The following is a 17,094-nucleotide window of genomic DNA, read 5'->3' as shown; positions in this document are numbered from 1 at the left end:
GCAAATCGGTCACTTCAAGGACAGCTCCGAGCCAGGTGGCCTATAGCGAGGACCCCACCGCCATTTGTAGCTGAAGTGGTGTCAAGCGAGAGCTCATTGGAGGGCAGGGTGCAGGTCTGTTGAGTTTTCTGATGAAAGCTGATTCTGCCTCAGTGCCAGTGATAGCCGCGTGTTGGTTAGGAGGAGGCCAATTGAGAACCCGCAACCAACTTGTCTGCACGCTACACACTGGACCTACTCCTGGAATTATGGTCTGGTGTGCGATTTTATGTGACAGCAGGAGCACTTCCGTCGTTATCCCACGCACCCCGACTCCAAATCTGTACATCAACCAGATGATTCGACCTGTTGTACTGCTATTCATGAACAGCATTCTAAGGGGTGTTTTCCAACAGGATAACGCTCGTCTACATACCGCTGTTGTAACCCAACACGCTGTAGAGAGTGTCGATATTTTGCCATGACCTGCTCGATCACCAGATCTGTCTCTAATGGAGCACATATGGGACATCTTCTGGAGACAACTTCAGTGTCATTCACAAACAGCATTAACCGTCCCTGTATTGACCGACCATGTGCAACAGACGTGGAACTCCATCCCACAAACGGGCATCCGGCACCTGAACAACACAATGCATGCACGTTTGCATGCTTGCATTCAACATTCTCTTAATGTACCATCATTTTACGTTTGCAACGGCTTATCTTGCTCTTAGATTAACCTGTGATCTTGCAATGTTAATCGCTTAAATATAATACCTAGATAAATGTAATTTCGAACCTTTATTACTCTACATTAATTATATTTTGGTGTTGCGATTTTTTTACGTAAGTGTATGACACACACTGTTTGCTGTAAAAGTAGCACACAAAATACTACGTCTGACTTATACAGGGTGACCCGATCACCATCGAAAAGATTTCGAATATTTTTCTAGGATATTTTCTGTGTATATTGTTAAAAGGGATCCGAGATCTCCATTGACTAATTGCATTTAGGTTGATTTTTTACCCCATTTATCTTTGGATCTGTACTGGACTCAAAAGATCTGCACAACAGTGTAGATATTTTGTCGATAATATGTGCCGAATTTCTTGTTTGTTTCCAAACTTGTTCCATTTACTCACGGTACTTGTTCCTAACAACAGTAATGCCCACTTTACTCCACGACTCAAGCGCACACATTCAGTAATGCTTAGCGTCCGTCTCGGGTTTGTTTTGCCATCACTGTTAGTTATTTGTCAACAGTGACACACACAAGCATGAACACTTCTACTCGCGAGTAGTTTGCCGATATGTACGTCGTGTAGGGGTTCAATGACAGCAATGGAAGAACGCATAACGACGTTAAGCAGAGCTGCTCCCGCGGTGACGACAGCCATATCACAGTACTTTGGGTTGTAGCACTACTCTGTGTTCTATGCTGCGCGTGTTGGTGTTTGCACCTCACAAGCTTTTTCACTGTTCTTAAGGTATTTTCACAGAAACAAATTATACCGACGCGAATGCACTGTTAACGCCATCGGAGAACACGCGTCTTTTATACTAAAATATTTAAAAATTATCCCTGAAAAACTGCCGAAGTTCTGTCTGTGGAGTTTTGGTTCATGGTGTATATATGAGGTGAATATGCAAAAGAAAAAAAGTCTATCATAATACAGGACATTGTATGGCAATTTCCTGAAAATTCCTATAATATTCCAATATAAGAGGAAGGGAAGTCAGATGTTAATGTCCTGTCGTCAATGAGCTCATTAAAGAAGCACACGATCGGCTTGGGGAAGAAAATCGGCCGTCTCCTTTTCAAAGGAACCATCCTAGAATTTGTCTTGAACGACTTATGGGAGCCACGGGAAGCCTAAACCTGGAAGGCCAACGGGCATGTTAAGCGGCATTCACCTGAATGTGATTCGAGTGTTCTGGCCACTGCACCGTCTCGCTCGGTTATACAGGAACAAAATCACGATTTAGAAACACAGGCTCACTATAAAAACGCAAATCTGCTTGATTGGACTTTTGAGACATCAAGGAGGCACTTTCTTTTTTAATTTACTAATATTTGAGAACGAACTTGTTTACTTCTCTTGGGAAATGAACTTCATTTAATGCATTTGCTAAAGTCTTAAGAAAAACTTATAGTCAGCACGGCGTTTATTTTAATCATGTCCGACGTCAAGACACCTTTACCCTTATCTTTTGTGAAGTGTCAGACATTTATCTCATAACATGTAATTTAAATGACAAGATTTTTTCACTTTTTAACCCTTTTACTTTTTATGTTTATCTCCCTACAAATGGCTTTCATATCTTGAGAACAGAAACGGAACGAACTTCCGTAAAAAAAATTTTTGCGGTTAATGTAAAACAAAAACGATAAAGACGAGCAGAAGAAAAGGAAGAAGAAATAGTATGCATTAATTTATTTATTATTTTATTTAAATACTTCCTCTAAAATCGAATAATTTATTCTGCCAGAATAATTATTTAATTTCGTAAAAAGAAGAGGTTTTTCGTAACTTTGAATCACAGAAAAGAAAAGAGAATGAAATAGCAGCTAGGCCATAAAGGCATAATTTGGCGATTGTACATTACAAAAATAGAGAGACATAGAAAAGGAAACCTATACGCTGTATAGTGGAGTTCGATTTACAGTAGTGCTGAAAGCTTTTCGTTGTTGAGAGGGTTGAAGAAGGGGCGGGGGGTGTTACACTTTCCTTCGTTAAGACAAATTAAAAGCAACCTGAATTAGTTACATACGACTTTTATACTTTGTCTGTTTTGAATATGACAAAATGATGGGCACACTGACTTAAAACGAATAAGAGTGGTTATATTAGTCTTGAATAATACATACCTAAGTAGTTTCGTATATTTCAATTTTTTTTAGCTGCTCTTGGCCACGCTACAAGTTGATAAATAATCGTCTATCAAACTGAAGAAGTTTCGCGGAAGAAATGATTTTAGGCTAGATTTAAAATTTGCTTTGCTAACTGCCAGACATTTTATGTTATTGAACAAATGATGAAAGATATTTATAGGTGCATATTGAACTCATATCTGAGATCTTGGCAGCTTATGTAATGAGTAATAAGTATTGTTTGCGAGTGTAACAGAAAAAGAAATGACTAGTAGTGGTACAAGGTCCCTCTGCCACGCACCATACGGGGATTGCGGAACATGTATGTAAATGTAGATGGAGATAGAGAAGTAGATTTCTCTCATCTAGTGTTGTAGCTGAGGACATCAGTATCAGTGAGAAGTGTAGTGGCTCTGGTTTGATAAAGTTATAATTAATGGTCTCTAGAGCAGTAGAGCACTATGTTGTCCACATGTGCTACACACCGTTGACAGCTTATACAGCAACCAGCCACCGGTCAGCAGGTTGTGATCCATAATGCCGGATCGCACAGTGATAAATAAAGTTAGATATACAAATACAGTTAATATTACTACTACACCTTCCCTCGTATGATTTTGTTTTGTTGCAAAAAGTGAAAACTCTGCTTCAAGGTCGGTAATTTCTAAGAATGAATAACTGCAGAAGTGGCATGATAAATGTACCTGGCTGTCAGAGGCTAGCATGAAAAGAAAATAGTTTGGTGAGTGGTTCTGAAGGATAAATAATGTAGTGGAAAATATTTTTAAAAGTGCGATACACTGGGTCCTGAAGGAGGAGCCTCATAGAACTCCCTCTGACAGAACACGAGAACAGCATGAGTTATGGGAAATATCACAGTGCAAGAGAACGGAAATCATCAAATTAATCTTGGCAGAATTTATCAGCCTTTGTTTAATTTGTCTGAACCCATAAAAACGGAAAAAAATATTATCTGCCCTATATTTAAGAAAAGATGCAACATTTACCATACGCCTCTGTTCGTTGTTATATTTAATAGATGAAGTTACACTGAAGTAACAAAGGTCAGAGGATACCTCCCAATAGCGAGTCTGACCTCCTTGCAGTCATGGACTGTGCCGCTGGTCCCGGCGGAGGTTCGAGTCCTCCCTCGGGCATGGGTGTGTGTGTTCGTCCTTAGGATAATTTAGGACTGATGACCTTAGCAGTTAAGTCCCATAAGATTTCACACACATTTGAACATTTTTTTTTTTTTTGAACCTCCTTCTGCCCGGCTTAGTGCAGCAACTGCAAGTCCCTGTAGAAATATTGAGCCATGCTGCCTCTAGAGCCGTCCATAATTGCGAAAGTGTTGCCGATGCCGGAGTTTGTGCACGAACTGACCTCTCGATAATGTCCCATAAATGTTCGGTGGGATTCATATATGGCGATCTGGGTGGCCAAATCATTCACTCGAACTGTCCAAAATGTTTTTCAAACCAAAAGCGAACAACTGTTGCCCGATGACATGGCACACTGTCATCCATAAAAATTCCATAGTTTTTTGGGGAACATGAAGTCCATGAATGACTTCAAATGGTCTCCTAGTAGCCAAACACTATACGGACCCAGCCCATTCCATGTAAATACAGCCCACACCAATATGGAGCCACCACCATCTTGCACAGTGCCTCATTGACAACTGGGGTCCATGGCTTGGTGGGGCCTCCGCCACACTCGGACCCTACCAGCAGCTCTTACCAACTGAAAGCGGGACTCATCTGACCGCCGGCCGGGGTGGCCGAGCGGTTCTAGGCGCTACAGTCTGGAGCCGCGCGACCGCTACGGTCGCAGGTTCGAATCCTGCTTCGGGCATGGATGCGTGTGATGTCCTTAGGTTAGTTAGGTTTAAGTAGTTCTCATTTCTAGGGGACTGATGACCTCAGAAGTTAAGTCCCATAGTGCTCAGAACCATTTGAACCTCATCTGACCAGGCCAGGGGTTTTCCAGTTGTCTAGGGTCCGACAGATGTAATCACGGGCCCAGGATAGACGCTGCAGGCGATTTCCGTGCTGTCAGCATAGATCGTCTGCTACCATAGCTCTTTAACGCCAGATTTCGCCATACTGTACTGACGGATAGGTTCGTCGTACGTCCCACATTGATTTCTGCGGTTATTTCACGCAGTGTTGCTTGCGGTTATTTCACGCAGTGTTGCTTGTCTGTTAGCACTGACAGATCTACGCAAAAACAGCTGCTCTCAGTCGTTAAGTGAAGGCCCTCGGCCACTACATTGTCCTTGGTGAGAGGTAATCCCTGAAATTTGGTATTCTCGGCACACTCTTGACACTGTGGATCTCGGAATATTGAATTCCCTAACGATTTCCAAAATAGAATGTCTCATGCGTCTAGTTCTAACTACTAGCCCGCGTTCAAGGTCTATTAATTCCCGTTATGCGGCCATAATCACGTCGGAAACCTTTTCATATGAATCACGTGAGTACAAATGACAGTTCCACCGATGCACTGCCCTTTTAGACCTTGTGTACCCGATACTACCGCCACCTGTATATGTGCATATCGCCATCCCTTGACTTTTGTCGCCTTGTCGCCTCCCTGTATATCGACAGTACGGTAAAGCCAAAATTTCTTTCCTTCTTTTAAAGTCCGTCCACAAAGAGGCCATTACCCACTTATCAATCTAATCTTATCTTATGGAAGGAGATAGTGCTGCCCGTCTCTCTTACCGAAAAGTTATGTACTTTGCGAAAGTTGACATTTTTTGACTGTTGTCAAGGAACTGATAGTTCTCTTTGTTAAAAAAAACTATTCAGGTTCGCAGCTGGAATCACACAGACATCATGAGAAAACTAAATGATACTAGTTTATGCAGTCAATGAGAACATTTCATGTTCATTCTCCGAGAAACATATGACTTATTAAAGTTTCAGTCAAAAAAGTTTGATTACAACGCATATTAAGTTTATACTAAAAAATGATGTCACTAGAAGAATGAATTTAACGTCAATTTATGGTATTAATTTCATGTGAACTCATCCTTCACAATTTGGAAAATATGTCTTAATGGAGCGTGTTGTGTATTTTAGTTCATTCGCTGAAAGATGTACGATACCATTGTCGGATTTAAAATAATTTAATGCATTTTATTTTTAATATGAGAGAATCAAAATAACGTGCTAATGCAAATACACAAATATGATGACGATAAGATCTTATTGTGCCAAATGTCATTAACTAAAATAACAACATTTTTGGTTCTCGGACATGCTGTCCTCTGGTCTGGAGGGCTTCAAACCAGTGGTTCAGACAATTCTGTGATACTCTTGGATACGGATTTCTCGACCTCCAGTATGCCATGGCGTATCGTAGCATCCACATTAACAGGTCAGTCGTCCACTACACGTAGGAAGCGGCTGCTAGTGTAGCAAAGTACGTGCAGCATGCAAATCTATTTTTTTAAAATAAAGAAACCCCTCTACAGGACTGATAATGTATGTATCAATTTCGTAAGGCGGTAATATCAGAACCATTAATTACAAAGGGTAGCATTCGTCATTGCGGACTGGAGAAATAAAACATTAATGTAGTATTATAAGGGATGATCAAAAAGTTTTCGTTTGAGGACGTTGCTGCAGCGTGTACGCAACCCATTGCGACTCCGATGCGGCTGTATAACCACGGACATGGAGGCAAGAGGTTAGTGTAGCCTGCAAACAAAAACTTTTTGACCGCCTCTAGTAGTTAACCACAAGAGCGTACTGGAAAGTTCCTAGTACAATTCTCGCTTATAAACTGTAACAATGTCCACGTAGTATTTTGAACAGAAAGCTGACTGAAACGAGAAATGAAATTTTAAATTGCAATTAGAATGTACGGGGCTAGGTTTTCTTTTGTTTTTCAATCTCCGATCGGTCACGAAATTAAACCACAACGAAAATTCGGTGAAGCTTTGCGCAGATGTGTCACGCAATGCCTCTAGTATGCCCGTTCTCGTGTCACGTCGCATTTTTCAATTCTGAGCGCACAATGAGCAAGTAAAGATGCGTAGAACAATGGTGTCTCCTGCCAAGTGTAAGGGTGCCTGCTGAGAGGTTTCGTCTGATTTCATGCAGGCTATACAACGTAACTGCCATGCGTTTCCTTCTTCGTGACAGTTCTCGGCCGTACACCGCACGCGAAACGAAGACGCTCCTGCAGCATTTTCAGTGAGAAATGTTTGATCACCCATCATACAGCCTGGACTTGACTCCCTCGGATTTTCATCTTTTCGCTCACATGAACCGCTCGCTATGAGGACAAAATTTTGGCACAGACAACGAGCTACAGACCAGCGTAGGGAATCGTCGGAAGTCACAGGCTACTGCCTTCTACGACGAGGGTACTGGGTAGTTGTGCCACGCTTAGACGTTTGTCTAAGTGGAAGCGGCGACGGCGTAGTGAAGTAGCTGGAAAGTATAGCTAAATGTTGAAAGTAAAACATTTTTGACTTTCACTGTGGTTTCCATTTCGCGACCTTTCGGAAGTTGAAATATATATACAGATTCCGACAGCGAAATAATGTGACTGAAGGTAACTGTTGAAGGTGGCTCAGGCCGGCCGAAGTAGCCGTGCGGTTAAAGGCGCTGCAGTCTGGAACCGCAAGCCCGCTACGGTCGCAGGTTCGAATCCTGCCTCGGGCATGGATGTTTGTGATGTCCTTAGGTTAGTTATGTTTAACTAGTTCTAAGTTCTAGGGGACTAATGACCTCAGAAGTTGAGTCCCATAGTGCTCAGAGCCATTTGAACCATTTTTTTGAAGGTGGCTCAAACATGGTAATTAGGTGTTTTTATGGACCACCTTCCTCAAGAGCAGTTGTGGCGAAACATTTCAGGGGAATCTTGGAGGAGGTCACACGTAAATTTCCTAATCACGTTATACTATCAGAAGATGATTTCCACTAAGAAGTTATCGAATGAAAGACTCAAGTGAATAGAATGGGTGGCGGAGAAACTATTTGAATCTGGTTTATTTGGCAAACTACTGCTGAGGCTCTAGAAAGTTATCCAGTGCGTCTATTCACGTTTCCTTTTCCTTATCCCGCGTTGGAGGTCATTATACGAGAGCTACTCGGAACGTAAGGTTCGATCGACCGCGAAATGGAAACCACGGTGAAACTCAAAAATGTTTTATTTGCAAAGTTAGCTACATCTTCCAGCTATTTCTCTATATAGTCGCCGCTCCGACTGAGACATTTGTCGTAGCATTGTACCAACTTTTCAATACCCTTGTCATAGAGCGCAGCTGCCTGTGCTGTCTGCCAATTCTCTGCGTTGATCTGCAACTTGTCGTCTGTACCAAAATATTTTCATTGTCAGCGGTTCATGTGTGCAGAGATGAAAATCAGAGCAAGCTAAATCCGGACTGTATGGTTAGTAATCAAACACTTCCAGTCGAAAATCTGGCAGGAGAGTCATTGCCCCGCAGGGAGCGATCGAGAAATGTCATGAAGAAGGAAACGCATGACAGTTATGTTGTGTGGGCTGCATGAAACCAGGAGAATTCTCTCACAGGCACTCATACTAGGCGGGATACACTATTTCCTAGGCATCTTTACGTGCTCACCGTGAACTCAGATCTGGAAAGAGCGACGTGACGCAATCGACAGGTATACTAGAGAGACTGTCCAGCACATCTATGCAAAGCTTCATCGGATTTTCACTCTGGTTTCCATTTTGCGACAGATTGGACCTTACTTCCCGATTATTCCTAGTAGACTACATGAGATAGAATAGTGTATCTTCTACTAGTTAATCTGGGGACAGAAGAGTCTCCATGGAGAAGTTTGTTTTAGAAGTGACCGAGTAGCTACGAAAGTTAGGTTGACAATATGACAAAGGATAGTGGCAAACAGTATCGGATCACGGACTTCCTGCCGCCTGTCTTCGATTATGGACTCTAATACAAGCTTTTTACTTGGTTAAAATTAATCTCTCCCGCGGCGTCTACAGAGAGGAAAAATACTTTCATTCCTTCTGTATGAAAATACGAGACTGTATTATGAGAGGCTATACATCACAGTTTGTAAAGACGAATTTATTGGAAAATAGTTTTTCTTAATCTGTGCAGAGTATCCGCTGCGTTGGTTGTGTATGTCACAACTTAAAATTGTGTGTCGTACTGGGACCCGAGCTTTGACCCTGCCTTTTGTGTGCTGCATATTATCAGATTTTGGGGAGAAGTCCGTGACAATTAAGTTGAAGCGAAAACTCTGTCCATGAGACGTGCTTGGATCCCTAGCGCAATGCTGGTTAAAGGCAGAGATCATGATCCGATTCCCTGTCCAATTTGGAGTTTTAATTTGTTTCGCACATTCAGTTAACTTCTTTTTTCTTTTGCAGCTTCAAGCTAATTTTAAAAAAAAATGTTCAGATGTGTGTGAGATCTTATGGGACTTAACTGCTAAGGTCATCAGTCCCTAAGCTTGCACACTACTTAACCTAAAATATCCTAAGGACAAACACACACGCCCATGCCCGAGGGAGGACTCGAACCTCCGCCGGAACCAGCCGCACAGTCCATGGCTGCAGCGCCTAAGACCGCTCGGCTAATCCCGCGCGGCCAAGCTAATTTACGCTAAATAAAACAGAATGCACTGGTGGCTTACCTTTATTGCACATGCTGATGCCCCTGTCCATAAAATAACTTAATAATGCCATAATGACACCCAGAAGTGCCAAGAACACCCAGTCTTCACCCAGTTTGGCGAAGGTATGGCGCCACACGAACACTATGCCAGCTATGACCTTGCTAGTGCATTTGCCGCGGTATTTTTGAAGTTCTTGATTCCTTAACCTATCTTCCTTCTTTCTCTTCTTTTCCAGTGCTTTGAGCCGGCGTGCTTCTTCTTTTGCAAATTCTCCTAGGTCTTTGGTATACCGGCCATACATCTGAAAAAGTAAGTACTCAGTTAAAGAAATTAAGATACAGTATACTGAGGTATTTTCATTGACACTCACTGAAAAGGTAGCCTTTTTATAGGAGATATAATGTCATCAAATACGTAATATTATAAATCTGTAACGTATCAGCTCTAAAGAAAAGTTTTCACCCACTACTTGTAACTTCTATCTTTTAAGTGCCTGACTATTAACTCCGTCGAAGTTCTCACACAATGTTTCAATGATTTAAGGGAACAGTGTGATATATATATATTTTTAAAAATTATGGATCGTTTATCTCGGATTTCATCTTTTGTAAATTTCTCAGGTATTATGCCCAGGTCTAACGTTAATCCATCATGAACTTTAACTATTGACAATCACCTTTAATTTTTCATGAAATATAACGAGCAACTCTCAAATGGCATATTAAAAAGTGGCATACGCCAGCACACCATTGCGGGAATTTCAGTAAATTATTCGTCAATACAATCGCTCTGTTTTGAGGAGAAGCTAACACGTGCTTCGAGTTTCATTCAGAAACTAGCCATTTCAGCGAAAACCGCAAGGTATGTTAGGTGCTCCGTCAGGACTAGACTAACTTTCAGAGACTATGGAAAATCATAAATTGCTTCAATCAAACGTTACAAGCCGAATTATTTACCGGAAGCCAGAAGATGTATGTTTTACCGGAGGTACGCAAACCTAATTTTTTTCTTCATTTGTGTGTCTACTGTGCCTGTCGTTGTTTTACAGTGATTAAAGGCATTTCGAATACGCCATTGTAACTACAAAAAATAGGTGTTCGTTGTACGTGTTACATTTTATTCACTTTTTGCAATTTTTGTTCAGTGCTCTGCATGTGCACGAGAGGACTATAAAGGAAATTCTGGTGAACGGAGGGAGTAACTGCGATACTATCGTTGTTTTTTCCGCTGTCATTGCCGATATTTTCGCTTATAGCTTTTGACTGCACAGTTTCCGATTTCAGTTTCGTTGTGTTATTTTGCTACTTTTGTGCTTCCCCATCTTTGATAGGTTGCCACTGAATCACCCTGTAAGCGATATATCTTTGTTTGAAGCATTTCGGTAACAAACAAATAAGAAAAAAATTACTCGCAGTTTCCCGTTACTGAAAGCAGACCGCACATGTTACGCACTGAAATGTGTACGAACACTGGCTCAGTTTTCCAATGTGAGACTTTGCAATCGCGTACCAATAAACAATCACTGCAGTCATTTATATAGCTCTCTTTCTCTCCCTCTCCCTCTCTCTTTCTCTTTCTCTTACTCTCTCTCTCCCTCTCTCTCTCTCTCACTGTATATCATCTCTTTTTTTTTCTCTTCAAAACCGAAACCAAAAGTATCGAGTTCTTGTTAGCGAAACGCATATATGTTACATAATATTTCAGCATAATTTCTATACATGTTAAATAAGGTTATTTATTTGACCATTGCATGCATTCTATTGAAGCATTAAATTGGGTAACAAGTTTACATCTAATCTATCTGCAGTGCTTGCATTTAGTTTTCGTAAGTTAAGGACCACTTTTGACTCGACCGTGTGTCAGCAATTCGGAGACATGAAATAGAGAATTTTTGAAATTCCATTTTTCATCAAACATCACTGTTTAAAAGCAAAAACCGAAACACAGTGAAATAAGAATACTATCTCGAGTATACAGTTATCAACAGCAAAAAAGAAATTAAAAAAAAAAAAAAACAAGATAGTGTTTATAGATCGTGCAGAGGAAACTGAACTAAGCGAAACAGGCTCTGCTCATTCTGGAGTGTGGAACTCCTGTACGGAAACTCACCACTGTGTGGACATAATCGAAGTCCTCCATTAATTCGGCAGGCTGGGGTGCGGGACACGGGTAGAACGCCTGCTGGTGCATTTTCCTGTTACGCTGCTTCATGTCCTTCATCGTAGAGTCTTCCAAGTTGTGCCTCCGCATCTTGTTCATGAGGCGATCGAAGTCTTCCCATTCAGAGTCAATGTCGTCCTCTTCCCCGTACTCCTCCGGCACAGTCGGTAAATGCGACATCATGTCAGTTTCCTTTCTTTCTTCCGTGAACTGTCACTTGTCTTTACTTTTCCTTTTCTAGTGTCAGCTTCTATACACGCGTGGGAGGCGCTGCAGACATCTTAAATTGCAACTCCGCCGTTCATCCACTGCCGACTCCGATCAGCCACGGCGTCCGAACGCAGTGCCAGGTCGTATCCGCTCAAGCCCGTCTAGCGCCAGCTACTGCCTGACTAAGCGTGCGACGTGCGCTACTTGCCCAATCTACTCCGCCGACTTAATTGGGTGTCATTTCAACCTCAATCAAATTCAATCTAACGCCGTACCACTCGCAAAGAACTTCGCAAGAAAGAAACTGGCGTATCTGCCAGCCTCGCGCACTTCTTATCGCAGCGCCAATATCGAACGTAACAAAAAGTTGCACTGAGTACCCCTACACAAAAGGGAAAGTTACTTGTGTGTTCTAAAATAAGGTAAGTGTATTTTTATTATGTAATTTTACTTAGATCTGTTGGCTGCGCAAAATGCATATACGTGTAAAGGATGCAAATTAACTGAGTGAAGTTAACACACAGCCCTTATTAAAAATTGTGACGTGTTATGCACCATATCTTTGTAAATACTCTGAATGATCTTAATAAAATAGCTAACATTTTAATTTACATCAGACTTTTTCTTACTGTGATGGTAACAGAAGTCTCTTCATACAAACAACGTTAATAATATTGCGTATTTTAGAAAATGGAACATTGTACACTGTATTTTGTTGTATATGACAAGAAACATCGTATCTATAAGTGTTGTGAACCACAGGTTCATGATATGTGCTGTTGGTTGCTCGTGTTACAGAAATAGATGTTATTCGCTGTGATATTGTGAAAATAACAAATATTTTAAGGGATGACCTTTCCTTTTCCGTAAATATCATAGCTACTGTATATGGAAGTACAAATATATTTCAGATTCGCGACGCGAACACAACAAATGAAAGCGAATACTATTAGTATAGAATAAATTCTTTTTCTCTCATCGAGCCTAAACTTAAGTTATATTTACTCTCTCATGGATTTATTGCTCCTCATTAAAGTGACATGTCAGAAAATTATGTGAAAATATGTTATTAAAGCACAGAGAGGGCCGGCTATTAATTCTGGACTACAGTAAAACAAGTAATTATCTTCTTCTGCTTGTGTTTCTAAGATATTCCGGAGAATTGCACCAGTCTGTATTAACAAGGTACGGAATTGATCGAGCTGCTAGTTTCCGACTAAAACACTAGGGTAAGTGTTATTTTCTTACTGTGCCCGTAAGAATCTTCAACAAATTGTAGTAAACTGTAAACACAACGAAAAACTGGCAGATGTATTACTTTCATTCTAAAATAAAAGAGTAATAGCTCTCTTTTTATTTTCTATGTTTATCTGCTGTCATCTATAATGAAGGCAGAAGTGGAACTTGGGTTGGATTTCAGTGTTAATTCCATGTTACGTATGTATTGCATCGCTCACCATAATCCATTTCATACGTCGTCTAAAAGGAATGTTCTTCTGCTTTATAAAAACTTTGCGACGATCAAAGCTAGACGCGTTTAAAGACGTGAAGCTGGAAACAAAATGGTTTTCTATGTTGCGGAAAGGCTACAGACGTCCACCGAATCGAGGAGACGTATAGAGCAATGTGAAAGTAAATTTCAACGTTTTGCTATGCAAGCATTCATGGAGGTCTGTGTGCACCTAACGCGGGGGGATGTGATGAGAAAGGAGGTGGGAATCGCAAGCTCACTTCACGTTTACGAAGAAGTCTTGCTAAGGAAGATCAGTTAGTGGTACAAAAGTACCCTTCGCCACATACCGTCAAGTGGCTTGCGGGTTATTGATGTAGATAGGAAAATTAGCGTTTTGGTCTGTATGGGTAACAGTGAACCGCCTTCTTGCCGCATTAGTAATTAAAGTTCATTAAGGCCAACAGGATTAATGACTTCATTTTACCTTGGAGAACGTTAAGGGACCAGAGGGCTAAGTGGAATGTCATGATATAGCATACAAAAATGTGGTGAAAATTTGAGATGACAACAGCAATAGTCTGCCTGACTCACAGCCAAGGGCAATTTTTGAGAAATCAGAGGTGAACAGCACGGCGCGATGGACGAAGTTATTTGGCTGTTACAGGAAAAGTGGTTTATTCTCCCAAGAACTGAAGTTTATAGGAACGCAGATACGCAGAAATGTACTGAGCTTCTAGCTTAGAATCACTCACATTAAAGCTGCAAATTACCTACAAAACAAAGCCAGAATTTACAGGCATTCCATTGTACAATATGAAGGTAATGATGTAGACTGACACTATCTGTGCTAAATTTGAAGATAAGGTAAGATTTACAAAAATGACGGAATGACCAGCGCTGTAGTAAAATAAAAAAGGGGATTAATAAGGTATGAAAAACACAGGGAGAGGAAAGCAAAAGAAAAAATGGTTCAAATGGCTCTGAGCACTATGGGACTTAACATCTATGGTCATCAGTCCCCTAGAACTTAGAACTACTTAAACCTAACTAACCTAAGGACATCACACAACACCCAGCCATCACGAGGCAGAGAAAATCCTTAACCACGCCGGGAATCGAACCCGGGAACCCGGGCGTGGGAAGCGAGAACGCTACCGCACGACCACGAGATGCGGGCGGAAAGCAAAAGAATTTCCATGACTGAAAAAAAGCAAAATTCGCAATAAAATTGTATGCCTATGTAGATAACAGTATACTGATGCAGTCTCATATATTTTGTAGCTAGGAGGATATTTTTTCTAAACAGAACAAAGTATGGTAATTATGAGCAACGGAGAGCACAAGAAAATAATTTGGTTGGGTAATATAAACCTATTTGTTTTGTAAATAAAAGCTGCCTTCTCTTGGTACACTGTATTTTATTTCTCCCAGACGCGTTTTGCCTTTTTCACTGTAAGGCATCATCAGTGTGATCTCGAATGATACAGTTTGGTTTTTATATGTGATATTTATAGAGTATAAAACAGTTCGCGTCTGGTTTTTATGTAAATTAGTGATTACTTACAGTTCTTCGCGTTTTTCGTTGGCATCTGCGTATCCTCTTATCTGGTCAATGAGAGGAAACGCAGATGCCGCCAAAAACGCTAAGAACTATTAAGTAATCACCTATTTACATAAAAAATGAGATGTGAACTGTTTTACAGCCCACAAATAACACATTTCAAAACGAAACTGTATCATTCTAGATCCCATTCATGATGCCTTACAGTGAAAAAGGCAAAACGCGTCTGGGAGATATAAAATACAGTGCAGCAAGGAAAGGCGGTTTTTATTTACAAAACAAATATTTCTGTGTTTGCTGCGGAGGATGGCCACGCAATTAATATGAACCCAGTTTCATCAATAAATGACTTTAAAGTGAAAGACAAAACTTGGGAGACACATAAATTTCCACAAAAACTAAAGAAAGTTCTCTAGAAGGAAAGAAATGCGAGACGGATGAGCGTTGTTTGATGCATTACCCCCAACTTAAATTCCGAAATCAGTAAAATCAGAAACGCAGATCATTCATATTTGGTCTGGTTCAAGCTCTCTGAAAGAAGCGCTTCGAATTATAGGAAATCTAAAAATAAAATAACACAAAATTCTTTTCACGTGGAGCAAGGTGATGACAGAGGGATGTACTACTGTGGAAAATTTGGATTGCAACCAGCACGTCGAAATAAAGAAACTGGTGTACAAAAGAGCAGACAGTCTGATGACATGACAACAACAATAGCTCCGTGATCGCTGCAGAATGCGTTACATCCACTGAAGTAAGTCGAAAAGCCGAAATAAATGATGTACTGATAAAATTTGCTTCACAGAACCAGTACAGGAAGTAAAATCCGTATCCATTGTAGTATAAAATTCATCATAAAATGCGGTGTAATATTTCCAAAGTTACTGAATTCCTATCAGCGTCTATCCAAAATGGTTAAATAAATTTGTCCATACGTCTCTTCTCTATATAGGGAGAATTCCAAACAGTTCAACAACACATTTTTCCGTTTGCAGCCAATGTTATGAAACTTGTTGAGATGTTTTGCTTCCAGGCACTATGACAGTTATTTGGCCGCCATATCTCGAAATGCTTTAATGATCTATAATTTTCCGCTTGTTACGTTTACTACTGTATCATACAAAACACAACATTATTTACGCAAGTTCTTATAACTGAAAAGTCCCCATAAACCACGCGCCACGTCTCCTCTTTGCTTTTCCACTTAAACTGTTTTACCTAATGTATTTTTCACTAACATATAATTAAAATAGAGCAAAAGTACAACCATAAAGAAAGGAAGAGGGACTAATTTCAAATAATGGAAATTAATAAATTCATTTCCATTTGTCCAAGCTTAGTACTGAACGACCAGGCACAGTTCCCTTACTTGCCACTTGTAACGCACACAAGGTAAGATCGGAGAAATTAGGGCTCGTACGGATGTTTATAGGCAATCGTTTTTCCCTCCCTCTATTTGCGAGTGGAACAGGAAAGGAAATGACTAGTAGTGGTGTGTGGTACCCTCCGCCATGCACCGTATGGCGGCTTGCTGATTATCGATGTAGATGTAGCTGCAGATACTACTCATGATCCCATCCAGGCCATGTAAATTACCCCTCTTACTCACATGGTCCATTTTTCCTTTATTTCAGTTACTATAATTTTTCTTGCCCTTTTTAAAAATTCCTTTGTATATTTATAGCTGTTTCACTTACCTGCTTAGTCTCACTAGTATACCTTATCTGTTTGTAATTTAGGACCTGTTAAAGACAAGATTATTTTGTTCGGCCACTCTCTTGCAACATGTCACCAAAGTTTATTGTTGAGTTTATTTTCTTCTAGGAACAACTGTCGTAATTTATTGTATAGTTCATTAGTTAATGTGTGACATATTTTATCTTAGTTAAATATTCTCACATCACATTTCCACTGGAATAATTCCTCTTGTTTTTATCCAAAACCAAACATTAATAGCTTTCATATTTGGAAACCGAGATACTCTGTCGATGCCTTAGTTTAAAATCTTTGATCCTGCAAAAATTTCACTACAGCACATATTTATCTTTGTACTTGATGACGGCGTATCAGCCAAAAACCAGTTTGTGAAATAAATAATAAATATTGTAGAGTGTTACACCAGTGTCGTGCGTATTGTCATTCATAATGTACCAACGTAAAAATTCTCCTATCGGAGCACAAAAAAGGGCAAATATACTGCTGTTTATTTAAAAGCCTCTGACTGGA

General features: G+C 40.4%; 1 protein-coding gene across 2 annotated transcripts in view; it reads right to left on the bottom strand.

The window, feature by feature from the left end:
- LOC126248447 (chloride channel protein 2) overlaps positions 1-17,094 on the bottom strand; it is a 526,989-nt gene that overhangs the window by 257,557 nt on the left and 252,338 nt on the right. The window contains exons 1-2 of one of the 2 annotated variants that reach the window (XM_049949431.1): positions 11,594-12,017; positions 9,503-9,785 (exon numbers count right to left, since the gene is read on the bottom strand). In XM_049949431.1, coding sequence (XP_049805388.1) covers positions 9,503-9,785; positions 11,594-11,827 — 517 coding nt within the window. In that variant the 5' untranslated portion in view covers positions 11,828-12,017. Of the gene's footprint in view, positions 1-9,502; positions 9,786-11,593; positions 12,018-17,094 lie in introns of those variants that run through there. The other variant, XM_049949432.1, reaches the window with a different exon arrangement.

Source organism: Schistocerca nitens, chromosome 3 (genome assembly GCF_023898315.1).
Source record: "Schistocerca nitens isolate TAMUIC-IGC-003100 chromosome 3, iqSchNite1.1, whole genome shotgun sequence".
Classification (NCBI taxonomy): Eukaryota; Metazoa; Arthropoda; class Insecta; order Orthoptera; family Acrididae; genus Schistocerca; species Schistocerca nitens.
The sequence above is the reverse complement of the archived record's forward strand: the minus strand, read 5'-3'. Positions and strand labels throughout refer to the sequence as shown.